General features: G+C 37.6%; 1 protein-coding gene across 1 annotated transcript in view; it reads right to left on the bottom strand.

The window, feature by feature from the left end:
- Positions 1 to 23,320, bottom strand: part of LOC126184444 (probable C-mannosyltransferase DPY19L1) — a 227,090-nt gene that overhangs the window by 104,890 nt on the left and 98,880 nt on the right. The window contains exons 6-8 of the mRNA XM_049926835.1: positions 19,632 to 19,787; positions 10,338 to 10,490; positions 5,945 to 6,169 (exon numbers count right to left, since the gene is read on the bottom strand). Of these exons, the coding sequence (XP_049782792.1) occupies positions 5,945 to 6,169; positions 10,338 to 10,490; positions 19,632 to 19,787 (534 nt within the window). The remainder of the gene's footprint in view (positions 1 to 5,944; positions 6,170 to 10,337; positions 10,491 to 19,631; positions 19,788 to 23,320) is intronic.

Consider the following 23,320-nt stretch of genomic DNA (forward strand, 5'->3'; position numbering starts at 1 on the left):
CAAATTTCTTTTCTCCCCAATTTATTCAACCTCCTCATCAGTTATGTGACCTACCCATCTAATCTTCAGCATTCTTCTGTAGCACCACATTTCAAAAGCTTATATTCTCTTCTCGTCCACGTTTCACTTCCATACATGGCTACACTCCATACAAATACTTTCAGAAACGACTTCCTGACACTTAAATCTATACTCGATGTTAACAAATTTCTCTTCTTCAGAAACGCTTTCCTTGCCATTGCCAGTCTACATTTTATAGCCTCTCTACTTCGACCATCATCAGTTATTTTGCTTCCCAAATAGCCAAACTAGTTTACTACTTTAAGCGTCTCATTTCCTAATCTAATACCCTTAGCATCACCCGATTTAATTCGACTACATTCCATTATCCTCATTTTGCTTTTTTTGATGTTCATCTTATATCCTCCTTTCAAGACACTGTCCATTCCATTCAGCTGCTCTTCCAGGTCCTTTGCTGTCTCTGACAGAATTACAATGTCATCAGCGAACCTCAGTTTTTATTTCTTCTCCATGGATTTTAATTCTTACTCCAAATTTTTCTTTTGTTTCCTTTACTGCTTGCTCAATATACAGATTGAATAACATCGGGAACAGGCCACAACCCTGTTTCACTCCCTTCCCAACCATTGCTTCCCTTTCATGCCCTCGACTCTTATAACTGCCATCTGGTTTCTGTACAAATTGTAAATAGCCTTTCCCTTCCTGTATTTTACCCCTGCCACCTTCATAATTTGAAAGAGAGTAATCCAGTTAACTTTGTCAAAAGCTTTCTCTAAGTCTACAAATGTTAGAAACGTAGGTTTGCCTTTCCTTAATCTGTTTTCTAAGATAAGTCGTAGGGTCAGTATTGCTTCACGTGTTCCAACATTTCTACGGAATCCAAACTGATCTTCCCCGAGGTTGGCTTCTACCAGTTTTTCCATTCATCTGTAAAGAATATGTGTTAGTATTTTGCAGCCATGGCTTATTAAACTGATAGTTTGGTAATTTTCACATCTGTCAACACCTGCTTTCTTTGGGACTGGAATTATTATATTCTTCTTGAAGTCTGAGGGTATTTTGCCTGTCTCATACATCTTGCTCACCAGATGGTAGAGTTTTGTCAGGGCTGGTTCTCCTAAGGCTATCAGTAGTTCTAATGGGATGTTGTCTACTCCGGGGCCCTTGTTTCGACTTAGGTCTTTCAGTGCTCTGTCAAACTCTTCACGCAGTATCATATCTCCGATTTCATCTTCATCTACATCCTCTTCCATTTGCATAAAATTGTCCTCAAGAACATCACATTTGTATTGACCTCTATATACTCCTTCCACCTTTCTGCTTTCCCTTCTTTGCTTAGAACTGTGTTTCCATCTGAGTTCTTGATATTCATGCAAGTGGTTCTCTTTTCTCCAAAGGTCTCTTTAATTTTCCTGTAGGCAGTATCTATCTTACCCCTAGTGATACACACCTCTACATCCTTACATTTGTCCTTTAGCCATCCCTGCTTAGCCATTTTGCACTTCCTATCGATCTCATTTTTGAGACGTTTGTATTCCTTTTTGCCTGCTTCATTTACTGCATTTTTGTATTTTCTCCTTTCATCAATTAAATTCAATATCTCTTCTATTACCCAAGGATTTCTATTAGCCCTCGTCACATACACGTGGTTAAATGGAAAAATATCTATTGCAATTAACAAACTAAAAGTAAGGTGAATTAGAATGTCACTGGTGTTTGTTGCAGGTTTCCAGTGCGAGTCATTTACAAGATATCGCATTTTGAATGTGTCGTTCAACATGCATAGTTGTTAGGTACGATGTTGTTATATTTGCTTACAATGATCTTGTGTGTTTCTTGAGCGTATTGCGACTTGCTAGTCAGTCAGTGTGCGACAATCCAAGTACCAGGTCATAAGTTGACAATAGGATTTACCAACGCAGAAAAATCCAACATTCGCATGGTGTATGGAGAGTGTCAGAAGAATACAGTTCACTGCTGCATGGTGCATATGGTAAGATATCCCAACAGATGTCAATCACCTCAGCAATTAGTTCTCAACCTCTTCAACAAGTTACATGAATGTGGTAGTGTAATAACTAGACAACATAACAGAAGGAAAGAAGTGATGACAGAAGAGATGGAAATTAACATTCTTGCTGCAGTTAGAGTTGATTTGCATGTTAGCTCCCACACAATCACATGAGGAAGTAGCACGAGTCAGGCAAGTGTGTTACTTATTCTCCACTGACGTAAGTTCCATCCCTGTCATGACTGTCTCCATCAAGAGCTGCATGGAAATGATTATGAGAATTTTGTTAACTTCTGTAAATGTGTGTTAAGACAGGATACTCCAGGTGTATCATGTATCTTGTTTAGTGATGAAGCCACATTTACCAATCATGGCCACGTAGACCACCGAAACATGTACTATTGGTCTGTTGACATCCTTGTTGGCTTTGTCAGTACCCACGGAGTGTAACTGTGTAGGGTGGGATAGTGAACCATCAGTTCGTAGGATCATTTTTCATAGGTAGAGCACTGAATGCACACAAGTATTGTAGTCTCCTAACAGACCATCTTCCACAGATACTAGAAGACATTCCTCTGCAGACTAGGAAGAACCTATGGTACCAACATTATGACTGTTCAGCCCATAGTGCATGAAGTACTGCAGCATGTCTTCACAAATTGTTTCCAAATTGCTGGATTTGGTGCAGAGTGCCTGTACCTTGGCCGGCCCATTCCCCAGATCTGACACCTCTGGACTTTTTTCTGTGGGGAAAGCTGAAAGACATTGTCTACAGGTACATACCAAATACACCCAAAGATATGTGATGACATGTTACTGCAGCCCACTCGGACATCTCCGCTGAAATGTTAGCACGAGTGCAGCAGTTGTTCCATACCAGACTGGAAGTGCGTATTGCAATTGCCAGTGGTCATTTTGAAACAACCTGGTCAGAATCCACATAACTAGTATATGCACTTGTGTTGTTCTTTAGTGTATGCTACCACAGGTATTGTACAAGTGTCGGTATGGGGACTTTCTAAAATTGATATCTCGTAAACAACACACACCAGTATTCTGTAACAAACACCACTGGCATTCTAATTTACTCTAATTTTAGTCTGCTAATGACAATAGGCATTGTTCCATTTAAAAAGTGTATGTTTGCACAAGAAACACACTTTTCAAGTATGTAATAATAATGTAATAAATCTGTTTATTGGCTATCGATACGAACCCTTGACTACCAATCCAGTCTGTGAAAACCACACATTAATAGCACTTTCCACTTCCACAATATTTGTGGAGCAAGTCTTAGGTGATACACTCTGTATACAACAAGAAAAATCATTATCAATCCCTGTGGTACACCTGAAGATGCTATTTAGTTCTGTGCAAAACCTGGATTTCTTAATGTGACTCTCTGTATTCTTGCATATAGCACCACCTGCCACAGAAGGATACATGAAGACTTCAGTGATAGAATAAATAAAAAATTACAAAAATCACAATGTCATCTTGTATGGATGCTGATGACAGCTGATGGGGGGGCTCCTACTTTTTCTTGAAAAAGTCCTCAGTTGTCCTCTTTAGGCTGAAAAACACTATTCCAGTCCTATTATTGAGGAAAAATTCCTGGTAATATTAGGAACTAAACATAGGCACTCCATGTGCCAGTCAGATAAGCTCAGTGGGCACAAGAGAAGGAATTAGCTATGATCTTCTTGGAGGACACAATCTGCCATCCTACCGGTTACAGTAAAACATGAAAACCCTAAATCATGTAGTGAAAGTGAGGATTTGAACCTACTCTTGCCAAATACATGTCAAGACCCTTAATCATAACAGGTAAAAACCTTTGGCATCACTTTAGAAAAGAATTCAATCTTGGTGGAATGCACAAATTGCATACCAAAGCAGATTATATCCTACTTCTTTATTTTAAACAAAACAAAAAGGCAACATTAGTTATTAAACTGAGGCTTGTGCAGTTTACAGTTTTATTGTACTGTTCCTAATGTGCTATAGTTTGAACAGGCACAGCTAAGATTGCTCAGGACAGTCATTCACAATATCAATATCATACGGACATGACAGTGACGTGAAGTAACTAAACTATGCTTTGTCTTCTTTACCACTTTTCAGCTCACATATCAAATATCTATAATCTTACCTGATTTAGAATACCCAGTACTTAACAATATTAATCTATAAAAGATAACTTTATGACTGTTATAATCAACAACTGTGATAAAACATATGATTAACTTGCAACATATGTTATGCATTGTTATACTTGAGAAGTAACAAAACTAGGCCATTTTCTATATGATATGAACAGCCACCACCAACCTGTGTAACACATAATTTCAATTCCTACATTATTTTACTCCAGTATTCTTTCCTGCTTCTATAGTTTCTCTGGTATCTTCACATATTGTTCATGATACACTGTTACTTAGTATTCATCCAACTAAAGCTTTTATCAACATCACATTTAATGCTTTCTGGCCATAACATGTTGAATCTACAGATATATAAATTTGGTAGTTCATTAAAAAAATAAAAAAACAAAAGCCACGATAACATGCAAAATCTTGAGGAATGACAAAACATATAGGGTGAAGTACGTCAACCAAGTTTGTAATTTCCTTACTCTTTCAAACCATACCATGTAGAGAGCAATGTTTGCAGGAGAGCTTCTTGACTTTGCAGATTAGGAGAGAAGGCACTACAGGCAAAAATGACCTGGTACTTTATATGGTGAGTGCTGGCAGCACATGTAAATGCTCAAATACCTACTCTCACAGAACAAGTGGCATATGAAACACACACACATTTGAGTTTCTACAGCAGCAAAAGTGAAAGATGGTGGTAACAACTGCTTGAATGATTTTACAGTCAAAACTAAAATTTTGTAACAAATTACATAATACTATTACACAATGCTACAGTGAACAATACTGTTTGCTGACTAGGTTTCACACTTAGTGGAAACAAATCAATACTGACTGATTTCTAGCAATTCCTCTGCTCCCACCATCCCCTGTGCAATGAACTAAATTATATTATGTGTACAGTACTTGTAGACCAAAGCTGTGAGATAGGCCACAAAGTTTGCCTGTATAATTCATCTGACATATGCATTGCCCACAAAAGGTAACTTTGAGGATCACGTCCTGGTCCAGTACAATGTCCTAATGTGTCAACAGTTTTACAGTATTACTTAAAGAAAAAAATATGCTACAGATGAACAACAAATTTTGTTTGTTTCATACTGCACATTGGTGGTGTTATTATTAGATTTTTAATTTTTTGGACAATGATTATTCAATATATCACCAATCTGCAAATAATCAGTACAAGGTTGAATTGGTAAGTGTGTATGACTGCAGTGGATTATAGGCAGCCACAAAAGTTGATCTTTTCTTTCCTTTTTACTCTTAGCACTGCAATAACTACAGTTTCCAATTACATACAATGAATGACACAGAAAAATGCATTCTGTACTAGTTTATTTTCTTTGTTACTTAGAGTTGGGACATTTTTTACTATAATTTGCAGCATTACATATTCATTGTGCGAGTTTCACTCTAGTCTCAAAATTTTACATAAACTAGCAAAAATGTATACTTTACACTCATTCAAATAATATTGTTAGACATTTGAGACCACCCCATTTTAGGTATCTAACCAGAATGATGAACAATAAATCAAGCAAATATCAGGTCTTATCTTTAAAAATTGTAATAGCTCTATTGTTAAGATGTCAATAGTATGTAATGAACACGATGTATTTTTAAAGTAAAAACTTACGAAAGGATAAATCAATCAGCAAATTACTGAATTATACCATTGCTTTGAGAGCCTACATTAAATGAACATCACAATGGACATTGTAACAAGAAAGATAATTCTGATAAGGGTACTTACATCATCCATTCCAAAGCTAAAATTGACTGCTGTTTTTATCAGCACTGTCCCAGCAAATGGCAGGAGAAACACCATAAACAACCTTAATAAGGAACCAGTATTTATCAAATGGTCTATATTGACATGCTTAACTGTCAATACCACCGAAATCAATAGGCAGGTTAGCAGTGAACAGATCAGAAATTTATTTCCAAATAAGGAAAGTATAGCAAGGGAGAGACCCAGCTGTGGACAGAAAAGAAAATGGCCAGAGTTAACATAACACAACCAAAACAAAGTGTGCTAAATTAGGTTCTGGTCAGTTTGAAATTCCTGATAACAACAAACCAATGTCCATGCACACATACAAGTGATTCAGTTTTTATATTAAAAAGATAACAAATTAAAAACAAACTTGTGTAATGCAACTGATAATAACTTAGACTCCTCGCACAACAAATTAAATAAATGTTCAGCACTTATCAGCCTACAAAAGCCATGCATTGCCATACTGTGAATGCAACAATTGTCCTCTAGTATATTCTGCTGGTTTCACAATTAGCCAAAAGTGTGATACAGTCACAAACTTTATCACCTATTTAATATTTGTCTTGGTTATCCATGCTATATGTTGAGAATTTTGCCTCAAAATCTTTATAATGAATAAACTATGCATAATTGTGTGGCCCATAAATTTTATTGATTTGTTCAAATTCATGTTTCAAAAAGTTCATTTTGTTTTTCCATGAATCCACTACAGCCCAGTTACCATGGCTGTACAAAAGAAAAATACAAATGAGTGTAGTGAAATTTTTTATGTGAATTTGGAGCATTCATTATTATTAGTCATTTCAGCTTTTAACAGCTACTGGCAAAGTTGGAGAGTATAGCAGCAGACAACTATAGCAATTTTTTATTACTGACTGGATTTGTGGGAAAGTTTCAGATGTTTGACAATCTTACAGCAAAGGAAATACATAGTCAGGTGCAAGAACTTGCCTTGCAGCTGGTAAGTGTACATATAGATGATTATTATGACGAATAGAATGTGATAATATGAAACAGTATCAGCTATAGCAAAGGAAGAGAAATAATAGTGAAAAATATTTGTTTTACTTATTTTCTGCTATTTACATGCAACCTGTAAGCCAGTGGTGAAACAGTAACAGTAGTAGTAGTAGTAGTAGTACACATGTGGCTGAAACACCACTAAAGCAACTGACAAGGTAACCAGTGAAGATGAATCTCATTAAAAGCTTTCCTCCTATCAGATTTGAGAGGGTTCAAACACACAATATAACTTGGCCATTTTGCAGGGGATACTGGGACCATAAGCACACAACAGCTGGTTGGTTGGTTGGTTGATTTGGAGGAGGGGATCAAACAGTGAGGTCACCGGTCCCAACAGATTAGGGAAGGATATGGAAAGAAGTCAGCCATGCCCTTTCAAAAAACCAGCCAGGTATTTGTCTGAAGTGATTTAAGGAAATCACGAAAAACCTATGGCAGGACACAGATTTGAAATGTCGTCCTTCTGAATGTGAGTCCAGTGGGTTAACCACTGCTCCACCTCTCTCTGTCACAACAGCTGTCTAGCTTCATGGCTACTGCTGCCTGTTCTCACAGGGCACACAGAACACAGTAATCAACATTGCATTCACAACTGTCCTGCCTACTACAATGCTACAGAATGTTGTACTGTTTACTAGCTAGAGTTGCCAGTGCAGAGAAACATTCCATATTGCCCAAAGTCATTCAACTTCCATCAATTCCTTCACTCTCAAAAAAAGAGCTAAGATAAATTGTGCATATAGTAATATGTCAAAATTTTGACATTTCTCTTATACTTGCATTCATCTTTCATTTCTGAGTCTGATTAGCTATTTTCTTGTAAAGACCCTTTAATGTATCTCATTTCATGGGTAAAATACTTTATCTTCTTTTCCTGAATGGCTGATCTAAATATTCTACCATTTAACACTTTTCTTTGCAATATTGCTTTTCTATCCAATTACTTCAAAAATCAGAGATTTCCATGAATGCAATTTGCTTTGCTTATATCCTTACCAGTATTTTGTGCAAAACATTCTGTTTAGTTAACTGAAGGTATCATATCCTTCCAACACTTTTCTGCTGACCTTTGGACATCTGTAGTCAATCATTGCTCAAAGAAACTTACTTTTTAACATCTCCATGAAGCGGGACTGTGACTCTCTCAACCAAAGATAAGTGATGACAATTAAAGCAGCTGCCAAAGCACTAGTTATTCTTTATTTAAAAAACAGGACGAGAGTCAATCTCATGTAATAGCATTTTCAAGTAAGACCAATTAAATGTTTATCTGATTGAAGATATACTTAAGGCCAACATGGATCACGTTTTCTAAATAAAATATCTTACAACTGCAGGTGCAGCTATTGTGATCAACTTAATTTTGTCACTCTTCATACAGTCTTCAGGTGACCATTCCCCGTACAAGGTCTGATCAAAAAATTCCAGAACTTAGGCCACAAAATTTTTTTACAGTTACCATTTACTTATTGTGCATGGTCTCCTTCGGTACACTCTCCTCTAAAATTGATACACTGCTCCCAACACCGTTCCACTTCTGGACGCAGCCTTGGTAGGCCTCTTTCTGGATCATGCAAAGTGCCATCTGCAAATTTTCTTTGATGTCGTCTATTGTTGCAAATCTTCAACCTATCAACAAACTTTTTAACTTTGGAAAGAAAAAAGTCTACAGGGGCCAGGTCTGGGGAGTACGGAGGATGAGGCAGTACAGTGATTTCATTTTTTGTGCAATAGTCACACACTAACATGCATGAATGTGCAGGTGCATTATCGTGATCCAAGAGCCATGAATTGTTTTGCCACATTTCAGGCCCTTTTCTTCTCCAATTTTCTCATGGGCATTGCAACACATCCTGATAGTACTGTCAATTAACAGTTGGTCCCTGTGGCACGAATTCATGATGAACTAATCCTTCAACGTCAAAGAAAACTATCATCATGGCTTTGAAATTTGACCTGACTGATGAGCGTTTTTTGGTCTTGGAGAACCTTTCCCGACCCACTGTGAAGATTGAACCTTGGTCTCAACATCATAGCCATAGACCCACACCTCATCACCAGTTATGATTCTCTTAAGGAACATCTCGTTCTCATTTGCACAATCCAAAAGCTCTTTCACAGATTGCAAGGCGAAAGTCTTTCTGGTCTTGACTCATCAGCTGTAGGGCAAACTCAGCGGCAACACGATGCATTCCAAGATGCTGTGTCAGAATTTCTGATATGATCCAACTGAAATGTTAACATTCTTCTGCAATCTCTCAGACACAGTCTTCAACTGGTATGCACAATTTTGTTGACGTTCCTGATATGAGTGTCGTCGGTAGACGTTGAAGGGAATCCTGAACAAGGGCCATCTTTAACTTCTGTCCCGCCATTTTTAAACCATGTTAACCATTCGTAATACTGAGTATGGCTTAAGCACTCATCACGGTAGGCTTCCTGCATCATTTGGTGTGTCCCTGTAAAGGTTTTCTTGAGTTTCGTGCAAAATTTAATGTACAGAAATTTGCAAACTGTGCAACACAAAGTTCTACTCAATACAGCACAAAACAGTAGCTAACTGACATACAACAATGAAACTTCTGGCAGTTACACATTAAGCACAGACACGTGCAAGGATGCCAACTGCTCCAACACACCATTGGTGCAAAATTATGAATGATCCAGAATTTTTTGAACAGACCTTGTATTCATGAATTAAGCCTCCTTTGCAAATGTTTCCCTTTGGATCACATTTTCTTGCTGTCTTTACATGATTGTTACATAATTTGTCACATTTATTGAACTATAATCCGCTCATCATAAGAATAAACCTGATGTAAACATTGCACTATGTATTCTTCTGTGTTTGCTGAAACCTCATTGGATTTCCGTTCCACGTGGAACTGCAGCCAAGCTGTCTAGACTACTGTCATGTGTGATAATAAGGGTACGTGTTGTGTTGTGCTTTATGCGCACATCAACTTAGTGATAATACGGGACACAACTTTACTGGTGCATTTAACTTAGATAGCACTGGCTAGCCTGCAGTGATGTGGCCAGCTGCAGTTCACACGCAAAAAGAGATGCGCAGAGGAGCAATACAGGTTTGAATGTCATTTAATTTTTAAACAGAATGAAATAACACACTGCAAATCTTCCACAATATGCTCCTTAGACGACCAGACGAAAACTGCAACACGTTATTGTTTTTAGCTAACACACTATTGTAATGATATTTCAAGAAAGTAGATGAAAATACAAATTCAAGACCAATATTGAGTACACATGACAGATAGACTTGACAGACTAACTAATTACATATTTTTTATCTACTTGCTCATACAGAGTTCACAATACTTACAATCAGCCCCCGAAGAACCATGAGAACAGTTTTCCTGTCTGTCAGACCTGCAGTATGCATAAAATAGATTGCTATTGTCTGTGTACAGAGCACAAACTGTGCAAACTGCCAGGTTGTTAGAGAAATCCAAGTCAAAAAGGTTATGAGCCAAACCTAAATGAGTGGAATAAGAAAAATAAATTACTATATGATGAACCAACAATACCAAAACGTGCAAGGACTAGTACATGCTATAAAAAGACTTACAAAATAAGCTAAAACTAATTACGTCTGCCTTAATATCCATTTCTTCCCTTTAGTCATTATTCAAGAATTATATAAATATCAATGAAAAAATTTTATCTACATCAACATGGCTACTCTGTAAATCACACTTAAGTGCCTGGATGAGGCTTCATTGTACCACCTTCACAATAATTCACTGTCATTCCACTCTTGAACAGCCCATGGAAGAAACAAACACCTATATCTTTTTGTGTAAGCTCTGATTTCCCTATTTTATTATGATGAATCATTTCTCCCTATGTAGGTAAGCATATACGATATATTTTTGCATTCAGAGGAGAAAGTTGGTGATTGAAATGTAGTGAGAAGATCCCGCTGCAATGAGAAATGCCTTTGTTTTAGTGATGTCCAGCCCAAGGCCTGTATCATGCTCATGACACTTTCTCTCCTATTTCTCAACAATACAAAATGTGCTGCCCTTCTTTGAACTTTCTCGATTTACTTTGTTAATCCTATCTGTTAAGGATCCCACACTGTGCAGCAATACTCCAACAGAGGGTGGACAAGCATTGTGTAGGCAGTATTGTGTAGGTAGTCTCTTTAGGTCATCTGTTGCATTTTCTAAGTGTTCTGCCAATAAAACACAGTCTTTGGTTTACCTTCCTCCCAACATTTTCTGTGTGTTCTTTCCAATATTAGTTGTGAGTAATTGTACTTCCAAGGTATTTAGTTGAATTTACGGCCTTTAGATTTGATTGATCTACCATGTAACTGAAGTTTAACAAATTTCCTTTTAGCACTCATTTGGATGACCTCACACTTTTCATTATTTAGGGTCAATTGCCAATTTTCACACTGTGCAGATATCTTATCTAAATCATTTTGCAATTGGTTTTGACCTGCTGATGACTTTACTAGATGATAAAATGACAGTATCATAGGCAAACAACCTAAGATGGCTGCTGAGATTGTCTCCTAAATCATTTATAACGTCTGTTTCAATCGATAACTTTCCATCAATTACTACAAACTGTGATACTTTGGGTTGACTATGTGTCAACAGACTGTTCTCTCTGAGATAATTCATAATGTTCGAGCACAATATATGTTCCAAAATTCTGTGCATGTCAGCATCAATGATACGGGCCTGTAATTTAGTGGATTACTCCTACTGCATTTCTTGAATACTGATGTGACCTGTGCAACTTTCAAGTCCTTGGGTATGGATCTTTCGTTGAGCGAGTGAACCTAGTAAGTATACAATATGAACTGGAAGTCTTGCTTTTATTAAGTGATGTAAGTTGCTTCACTACTCTGAGGATATCTACATCTAAATTCTCCCGTTGGCAGTCATTCTTGATTTGAATTTGGGGATATTTACTTTTCTTCTTTGGTGAAGATATTTCAGAAAACCATGTGCAGTAACTTTGCTTTAGTGGCACTATCATCGATAGTATTTCCGTTTCTATTGTGCAGAGAAGAAACTAACTGTGTCTTGCCATTAGCATACTTTACATACCACCAGAATCTCTTTGTATTTTCTGCCAGGTTTCAAGACGAAGTTTCATCGTGGAAATATACATACACCTCGCATTGAAATGCGTGCTATATTTACTTATTTACAGATCTCAAAGTGCAGTATGTCAGTGGCAAGATTTTTAACATTATTAGTGTGTTTCAGCATAGGATTATACAGCCAACTGGTTGCAAATTACTGTTTGGTACACTGAACTATGTTTCAACACCTACTGAAGGTGTCTTGCCATGTGGCACAGGCTGGAATGTTTTATTTTATTTTTGACTTGAGTATAGCTGCTCTAAAATTGGTACATTGCTTTTTTGCAATGTAATTTTACAGTTTATCAATATTTCATTCTGATGAGGACGCGCATAGTAGGTGCTGAAACTTAGGTCAATGTACCAAACAGTTGCAACCAGTTGCCTGTAGAATCCTATGTTGAAACTAGTATATGGCTGCTGAGTAACATCCATGTTTAAAATGTATTATTAGAGTGTTATACTCACAAACAATGGAATCAAGAATAACTGCAGAGTTGGGGAGAGAGTTGTTTGGTCACAATTAATGGAACAGTTTTGTGTGTCATGTGAATGGGATATCATTAAACCTTGTTTTTGGTTTAGTGCGACACACAAGTGGTAAGATGTGGGGGATCATCACTTATCATCACACTACAAGTGTGGGTGCCTGATGCATGGGACACCTATGAGTCAATGTTGTGCAAGCACTGGATTTTTCACTGGCATTTCAAGGGTGACCCACGAGTACCTCGATTTGGGGGAAATCTATGCTGGCAGTCATCTGCTGAGGGCAGCAATGTAGTGATGATGAGGCAATGTCTAACATCATCACAGATTGTAATAGCAAACAGATTGACCACAGCACAGCAAATCACTAACCAATTCCGCACTGGATAACAATATCCCATGAACAACCAGGACCGAATACATATGACATCAACACACACATACAAATGAACTAAAGTAAGAAACATAAATAGGACCAATAATCATGAAGAGAAACAGTTTGTCGAAAATGAGTTCCTCAGCTGCAGATTCGCTTATGAAAAACATCAATGTCCCAAACTGTAAAATCAATGTATTATCTCACATCAGGACACATCAGATGAATAAACACATGAAAAATGAATGGAAGGTAGGAGACGAGGTACTGGCAGAAGTAAAGCTGTGAGGACGGGGCGTGAGTCTTGCTTGGGCCAGCGAAAGGCAAAGGTCCTGAGTTCGAGTCTCGGTCTGGCACACAGTTTTAATCTGCCAGGAAGTTTCACCTGAAAAATGTTTGGAGTGTCAGACAAAACTCAAAGAAGGTTAGACCAACAGTCCACCTTGAAATATACAAAGATGTCTATGCATATGGGGACGAATTCTCTTTGGAGCTACTGTAAAAGTGAGGCCATGAAATATAAAAGCCAGCCAAAAATGTCTATCCCAAATCCAAGATAGTGACAGTGGAATTAAGCACAGCAAATCAGTGAGCAAAGCTTATATAGAAAGGATAAATGACTGGGGAACAATGTGATACTTTTGAGGCAGCATTTTTGGATCTTAATAAATTCTTTATGAATAAGTGCCTCGCATAAAATGTATTGCATTTGGAAAGGTTAGGATTTAAAATTTGCAGTAAAGTATTGGCAGATGTGTATGCATTTATAGGAAACTAAGGGATACTAATTTTTAGTGAAGAGGGTGATAAAATGAGGGGCATTCAATAAGTTATGCAACACATTTTCCCCCCTGAAATTAGGCTGGTTTTATTGAGTATTCCAATAGACCATACTATTCTCCACTGTTTTGACTACAAAACCTTATTTTTCAATATAATCTTTGTTCAATGCAACGGCCTTGTATCACCTTACTGGGAGAGACTACGTGACCACATAGTGCCACTCTACTTGTCAACGTTTGTATATTTTGCTTATTTTTTCATAGTTCCACACAACTTCTTCCTGTTTTCTCGATCGATCTGTGTTCAGTTTTTCAAGGCCTATCCACTGTGCCAACTTATAACTAAATCTGAGGGGGGTGCGATGGGGATGTTCCCTTGTAAGCAATAAGTTAACAGAATTTTAACTAATGCTTTCAAACGAGTTAACTGATACTTCCATACATTGAATTAGCTCTTATTAACAGAGGATGCATTAAAAGCAGTGACATAAACTATGAATTAGCAGCCTACACTTTTAGAAAGCAACTCCAGTATGGTAAAACTGCGTATTTTTCAACAAGGACTAGCTTACAAACATCTAAAACAACTAAAGAAATTAAATAGCGAAAAGGATATTGAAATATCAGCCACAGAATTACGATCAGTCACAACAGTTGTAGTATGCCTGTACAGATCTCCTTATGGAGGCATAAAAAAACTTTCTCCAACACATTAATTCAAATGGAATGAAACAAGCAAACTATCCTGATGATCTGTGGTATTTTCAATATAGACTTTAGCAAACCCTATAAAGTAAGACCAGAGTTATTGAATCTCTTAGTCTTTTGTAACTTAAAAATTGCAATACACTGCCCACATGAAAAACTTGTTATACAAAGTTCACACTAGATCAAATAATACTTAACTCTACTCAACAAAATTACAAAGCAGAAATAGTAAGGACTGGACTTCGAGACACCTATGGCCTAATCATATTGTTTCACACTGAAAGTGAAAAGGTTACCAAATTGACAAGTATATATTAGAGCAGAACTTACAATAATTAGGAAATCAAAATATTTAGATTTTTTCAATTTTAAAAGGAGCCACAAGAATAAATTTATGGTACTGAGAATACATATGAGAAATTCAATATCTTCGTTGATACAATTAAATATTATTTTGATGTAGCATTTCGACTTAAAAACAGCAAGTCAAAAATCTCTCACACAAACAAATGGATCACTCCAGGTATTATAAAATAATGTGCACAGAAACAATTCATGTACATAATTACTAAAAATTGTCACACAACACCTGAATTTGATAGGTATTTTAAAAACTATAAAACAACATTCACAAAGCTAGCAAAAAGTGGAAAAACACTGAAAAATGATAGATGCATAAGAAATGCATCCAATAAAAAGAAAGCTGTTTGGAATGCTGCAAAGAAAGAAACAGGAAGCAACAAAATTAAAATTAATAATATACAATTGTAAGAAAATTTGAAACTATCAGCATTTTGTAAATGTAGCAGAAAAACTTACTGTGCAATATGTCACACATAAGCACCACACACCTTTGACATCAAAAATTGAACACAAGTATACAGGGCGTACAGTAAGAAATGAAGTTACTAAAAGCCAAACACTCCACCAGAAATAGATAATATACCAGATTATGTTGTAAAAAATGTGCAGACATAACTTATCTTGTAAACCTGTCCTCCTCCACTGGGAACTTTCCAACATACTTAAAAATTATCAAATTAAAGACCTGCTCTCTATTGTCTGTATTTTCAAAAATCCTAGAAAAACCATTTTTATAACTGTCTAATTTCTTAAATAAATATAAAATACTAATAGAATAAGAGCACGGTTTTAGAAAAAAAATCATTCACCTGAAATAGCGACATTTTCTTCTCTGTGTGAAATGCTACAGACAGAAACATACCTAGACAGGCAGAAACATACCTTGAGCATATTCCTAGATTTATCAAAAGCCTTCAATACCATCAACCATGATAAATTACCTAGTAAGATTCAGAATCGGGGTATTAGTGGAGCAGTGTGTAACCGTTTTAAATTATATCTCTGTAAAGAAAGCAGCTCATACAGATAACACATAAAGCTAATGGCACAGTTGGTACCCATTAGTCAGATTTATTAGCAGTAAAAAATGGGGTCCCACACAGTTCTACACTGGGTCCAATTCTGTTTTTGCTATATGTAAATGATTCGGATATAAACAGTAGCAATAGAAAACTATACCAATTTGCAGATGACGCCAGAATCTTAATTACAGGAAGTACCAAAGAAACCTCTGAAAAAATGTTAAAGCTGTCACAAAAACATAATAGTCTTTCATGCAAACAATTTGATTACAAATGTGGAAAGAACTGTATCAATGGACTTTTTCACCATCCTGAATAAGATACTTAATCCCAATATTGAAATAAATGGACCAAAATTGGAAATGCATTGAGTACAAAGTTTCTCAGTAAATGGATAAAAGAGAACATGACATGGCACCACACAGATGTAGACTAGATCAACAGAAAACTGGGTAAAATATGTTTCATGCTACAAATACAAAGACTATGAAACATATCATATGATAATCTCAAGACCGTTTATTTTGATTTTGCTCACTCAGTGTAGTATTTTGGAGAAACTGTGAGGCAAGTTAAAGAGCATTTAAATTACAAGCATAGAACAAAGAATATCACGCAGACAACTATTTAAGAAAAATAGAATACTACCTCTTCCATGCACATACATACTCGGAAATGTAGTTATCAAAAAAGAAAAATTAAACAGCAACACTCCATGCATCACCCAAACTAAATCTGTACACAGTTACCACACAAGACAAGTAAGTGCAACCTAGATAGAAAAACAATTGTGTATAAATGATGTACATGTACAACAGACAAGCAAGTGCTATTACAGACAGGTTTATGTCATCCCAACAACTGTGCACTGAGGCGACACACACATACTAGAAAATGTAATAATTATAATAAAAAAATTAAACAGTAGCAGTCCATGCATTACCCAAAATGAATATGTACCCAGCTACCAGACAAGATATATAATTGTGACCCCAATAGAAAAAAAATTGTGTATAAACACTGTACATGTTCAATAGACAAATAAGCACTATTACGGACAGGCGTACGTAATTCTAACAAATATACACCAAGGTGACAAAAGTCATGGGATACCTCATAATATCATATCGAACCACCTTTTACCCAATATAGTGCAGCAACTTGACGTGGCGTGGACTCAGCAAGTCATTGGAACTCCCCTGCAGAAATATTGAGCCATGCTGCCTCTATAGTCATCCATAATTGTGACAGTGTTGCTGGTGCAGGATTTTGCGGACAAACTGACATCTTGATTATGTCCCATAAATATGCAATGGGATTCACGTTCGGCAATTTGAGTGACCAAATCATTTGCCTGAATTGCCCAGAATGTTCTTCAAACTAGTTGTGAACAACTGTAGCCTGGTGATATGACTTTGTTTGAGACATGAAGTCCACAAATGGCTCCAAAAGATCTTCAAGCAGCTGAACATAACCATTTCCAGTCAATGATCGGTTCTGTTGGACCAGAGGACACAGTCCATTTCACGTAAACATAGCCTACAACATTATGGAGCCACCAGTGGCTTGTACATTGTTTTGTTAACAACTTGGATCCATGACTGTGAGGTCTGTGCCACACCAGAACCTTACCAACAGCCCTTACCAGCTGAAATTGGGACTCATCTGACCAGGTCACAATTTTCCAGTCATCTAGGATGCAACAGATATAGTCATGAGCCCAGGACAGATGCTGCATGTGATGTCGTGCTGTTAGCAGAGACACGCTGGTCATCTGCTGCCATAGCCCATTAATGCTACTTTTCACTGCAGTGTCCTAACTGATACATTTTTCATATGTCCCAAATTGATTTATGCACTTATTTCATGCAGTGTCTCTTGTCAGTTAGTACTACCAAGTCTACACAAATGTCATTACTCTTGGTCATTATGTGAAGGCCTTCAACTACTGCATTGTCCGTGGCAAGAGATAATGCCTGAAATTTGGTATTCTTGGCACACTATTGACACTGTGGATGTGGGAATACTGAATTCCATAAGGATTTCCGAAATGGAATGTCCCATGCTTCTAGCTCCAACTAATAATGTGTGTTCAGTGTCTGTTAATTCCCATGCGGCCATAATCATGATGGACACCTTTTCACATGAATCATTTGTGTACAAGGGAGAGGGGTAGGAAATAAAAATTTTAAGCCTTAAAAAAAGAGAGAGAGAGAGCAAAATAAAAAAAGCCTTCATTCATGTATGCATTTCTTATGCTCTTGACAAGTTCCACATCATAATGGTTACCATGAGACTGTTCAATGGAATACGCAACTAACTAACTAACTAACTAACTTAGTCAGCCAAACTTGCTGCAACTGGTGGAGACCCCAGCAGCACTGACCAAGCAACATGCTGTAATAGTAGTGAAATCTATTCCATATTAGCTTTTTCAGTTACCTCAGTCTGTCTCTAATAGTTCTTTTCCTGCAGTTTGATCGGTTGTCAAAAAAGGTTAAGGCATTCTTTCAACATAGAAAATGTAGGCACCCAACATATATTGCCACCAATGTTATATTTGCTGCATTGGCACTTTATTGACTGAACACAAACTCAGTACAAGTATAAAACTCAAAACCATCTTACTGAGTGTCACAGACCTAGTGGAAACACACAACAGCTAGCCAGACAGTCAACAGCTAGCCAGACAGTCAACACCAAGCAGACACTATGTCAAAAAAGAAGTCCGAACAAAAACAATGTCCATAAACAATGTATGAATCAGCAGTAATTACAGACAGGTGATGATGAATGTAGAGGAACATGTGGCTTGAACAGCACCTGGGTTAACGAAGCAATGGTGCCCATATGTAGGCAGTGGCTGGCTTTTTGACATTCCGATTATTCTGTGTATTGGGTATTATGATCCTGCAGGTGATTTACTGCTTGTTGATTAGTGTGTCCAATAGCACCACTCTTCTGAGCAAAGTACTGAAATTTCTTCCATTTCAGGATCATTGGACACACTAGATACAACAGGAGCTGCTTGACATGTCTGAACTAACTACTCATTACAGTGTGGTTACCACCAATGATTTAGTGAGAGAGACATCTTGATGGATGAATGATAAAAATCTGTGTTTAATATCAAGAGAAGATTCTGCATTTGTATCACTGGTTGTCACTTGCAAGTGCAGTGTCACCCAGGAGAGTGGCAACTACAGAACAGTATCAGACAAAACAAACTACAGCCACAGCTTCTGAGGATCAGGCAGTTCTTATGATCATTCAGAGAGTTCTGGACACTATGGGATGCAACCACACCATTATATAGTCCCTTCTGTTGTCATTCTTACAACGTCAGAGGGATATGCTCTTTCAGTAGGACAATGCTCACACTCAATTATCTTATTACATAATATACTCTTCATGTTTTCCAACTCCTCTGAACAGCACAATCACCAGATCTGTCCATGAGCATGTCTGTGACATGACGGCACAGCATCTACACCAGTCTGTATTATCAACAACATCCCTTGATCAACTTCATCAACAGGAGGAAAATATGTGGTATGCCACCTACAGAGATGACATCCAACACCTCTATTATCATTTGTATGTGTGGCTGCATGACTGCATTGTAGCTGGAGGAGATGCTCCTTGACAGTTTGTCACACTTGTGCAACACTGTGATTATGATTGCATACAATGTCCACCATGTATACCATGAAATAAACTTTAGATACATTCCAACACTTCTACATTTACCACAAATGTGTATTTTACATACCTGCACAGCTGGTGATGGTTTCTCTGCTGCACGCTTGCCACTTATGTTTTTCCATTGGAACAAACTAAGCGCTCTTGTAACTGCTAACATCTGTGCAAGACAAAATGGATATGAAAAGCTCTCCCGCAGTGGTGGGGTCCATTGCACTCGTGTTGCCTAGAAAAGGACAATTTGTAAGTGCCTCTGTGATACAAATAACCACATCAAAATAAACAAGCCCAGTATCTTAAACATAGGAGGAGGAGGAGGAGGAGGAGGAGGAGGAGGAGGAGGAAAAAGAAGAGGAAGAAGAAAGATAGGAAAGAACTGCAAGTGTGAAACCTGGTACCTACACTAATCATCCAAAACTTATTATAGAAAACAGCCACAAACGTATTCCATCAAATGGCTTCTTTAACACATGTTAACAGTTCCATGACCATTAGCACAACAAAACACAGACTAATTTCTGTTAAACACAACAGGATCTTGTAAATGAGAGACAAACTCACCTGTACAAATTGCAGGTCCTATTGAAGTACATTATACGTGCATTAAAAACTGTGCAAGGGAATGTGCCTTAATTAATCACTCGATTGTATGAAGCAAAGAGAAAATAAAACAAAGACATAAAATTGCACTGAGGTGACAAAAAACATGGGATGGCAATGTGCACATATACAAATGTCAGTAGTATTGCGTACATAAGGAATAAAAGGACAGTACATTGGCAGAATTGTCATTTGTACTCAGGTGAGTCACGTGAAAAGGTTTTACATGTGATTATGGCTGCACCATGCAAATTAACAGACTCTGAATGATGACTATTAGCTGCATGGAACATTCCATTTTGGAAATCCTTATGTAATCCAATGTTCCGAGATCCAAAGTATGAAGAGTGCATTACTTCTCACCACGAACAATGCAGAGATTGATGGCCTATACTTAATGACTGAGAGCAGCAACGTTTGTGTTGAGTTGTCAGTGCTAATAGACAAGCAACACTGCATGAAATAACCACAGAAATCAATGTGGGACATATGACGAATTTATTCAGCAGGACAGTGTGGCAAAATTTGGCATTAATGGGCTATGGCAGCTGACGACTGACATGAGTGTCTTTGCTAACAGCATGACATTGCCTGCAGCACCGCTCCTGGGTAAGTGACCATATCTGCTGCATCCTGACCCAGCTGAGACGAGTCCTGGTTTCGGCTGGTAAAAGCTGGTGGTAGGGTTCAAGAGTGGCTCACACTGCATGAAGCCATGGACCCAAGTCGTCAACAAAGCACTGTGCAAGCTGATGGTGGCTCCATAATGGTGTGGGCTGTCATGCAATGGACTGGGTCCTCTGGTCCAACAGAACCAATCACTGACTGGAAATTGTTATGTTCAGCTACCTGGAGCCCATTTGCATAGACTTCATATTCCCAAAGATGTCACCTGGCCACAGCTGTTCACATTTGGTTTGAAGATCATACTGGACAATTCAAATGAATGCTTTGGCCACCCATATCGCCCGACATGAATCACATTGAACATTTATAGGACATAACCAAGAGATCAGTTCATGCAGGAAATCCTGTACCAGCAATAATTTCACAATTATGGAGGGCTATAGAGGAAAAATGGCTCAATATTTCTGCAGGGGACTTCCAACGACTTACTGAGTCCACGCCATGGTCAGTTGCTGCACTATGCTGGGCAAAATGAGGTTCAAGACAATATTAGGGGGTATCCTATTACTTTTGTCAGCTCAGTGTACACAACAGGCTTTCGGAGACTACTTCAGAGTGTTGCAAATGGGCATCTTTATGGGACTTTTTGCTACACAATGCTGTTTGACACTGTCATCCATTGTGCATAGTAAATATAGTCTGATTACTTTTTCCATTAATTGTAGTTTTGAGATTTTTTGTAACGTAAAACCACAAGATAAAGTTTATGGAAGTGTCACTACTACATAGGGAAACTGTAGATTAAGACTTTATTGAGTGAAACCACAAAAAGTTCACATTAATTGTAACTGATTTCAACAAAATGCCATATATACAAGGATGAAAGAGAACACAAAGTTACACACAAAAGATCATTGATCAACAACTTCACTCATAACTTCAGAACAGATGATAAAAAATACATTTATTTGCAATAGAAGCCTTAGAGGGGCACAGAATGTCTGAAACATGACAATATTAACCTTCACAGTCTGTTTCTGTCATTCATATGCATAAAATTGATCACTTATTTACAAATACACTTCAGTATTACGATGAGCCATAGGATAAAGAGATGTCACTACATTAATTTATTTATCAGATTAAGGTATTTGCAACACAAAATTAGCAGAAGATGCATAGAAAAGAACTTTTTTCAAAACCTTAATACCATTTGTTTAGTACTAGTTCTTTATATTTCCTACAATGCATGTTACACATGTGAGGGAGATACTAGTAATTTTAGTGAAAGTTGAGTAAATGATCAATTTAAAAACTATATTTTTTGGTGTACAAACCAATTTACAAGAGACATTTACTGGCACTTGTCACACCAATTAACAAGCTTGGGAGAGGGAGAAAGTGGTGGAGAGAGGGGAGAGATGGGTGATTACAATTTTGATGATGATGATGATGATGAGTATTATTAATAGTAGTAGTAGGAGGAGGAGGAGGAGGAGGAGGAGGAGGAGGAGGAGGGGGAGGGGGAAGGAAAAGGGGATGGAGCGGGTGAGGAGGAGAGAGAAGGAGATGGAGGTGTCACAAATTTAGTGTTCGCACTGAAGTTGTTAGAAATGCAGCAACAGTTCAATAGGAGAAGGATGGAAGAATTGGGTGTTGGATTGCTCTAAAGTGACTTAAAAATTAAGGCCAGTGTCTGGAGTGCAGACATGATGGTCCAGCAGTTCCCACCCAAAGTTATTACACAGGTCTCTCATTACTTTAGCAGAGTGAAGACAAGTACTAATATGAAACAAAATGGCCCCAACTTCAATGGATGACTGTTTCTAAGTTCTTCCATCTGATAGTATAGCGTGTCACAGTCAGGTGCTAAACTGAAGGACTCTCCTACTGCATCAACTAAACCAGGCCTGTTCAGGAGGTGGCTAGGCTAGCACAAGCACTCGTGCTCTTTGCCACCTAAGCAGTGAGCACTCACAATAAAAATGTAGCTGTCAGGCATCATTATGTAGTGTAGGAGAACTGCAAACTGTATGCTGCCTTCAGAGGAATGACAATATGTTAAGTTTGCAGTAGTTTTAAATTCAAGTGTTTCCACTTAATGGCACAGTGCTTAAAGTGGAGAGTAGCTCTTTTAAAATAAATGCAAAACAGCATTATGGCCAGGTCAGGAACTTCAAAGCGAAGATTAGACACACCAGTATCAATTTATAACACCTCAACATTGGACGTCTAGCTACAGTTAGAACTTATAGTTCATCTTCATCAGTACAAAGAAATGTATGTTTCATTTCATTGTCATTTCTCATCAATGCGATAGTTTTAGGAAATAAATTTGCCATGAAAGGCATTAGTTACCCACCATGAAGTAAGTCATCTCCGTAGAACTGTTAGTGGCTGCAGAATAGACTCATTGACAAAAGTTTCTTGGGTGAACTGCCTCGTTCCGATTCCTCCTCCCCTCCCCTATTCTTTCCCTTCCATTGCTGGCCATGAGCTGGCCTGTTGCTCACTGCCTAGGTGTGACCGCAA

This window comes from Schistocerca cancellata, chromosome 4 (assembly GCF_023864275.1).
Source record: "Schistocerca cancellata isolate TAMUIC-IGC-003103 chromosome 4, iqSchCanc2.1, whole genome shotgun sequence".
Lineage (NCBI taxonomy): Eukaryota > Metazoa > Arthropoda > Insecta > Orthoptera > Acrididae > Schistocerca > Schistocerca cancellata.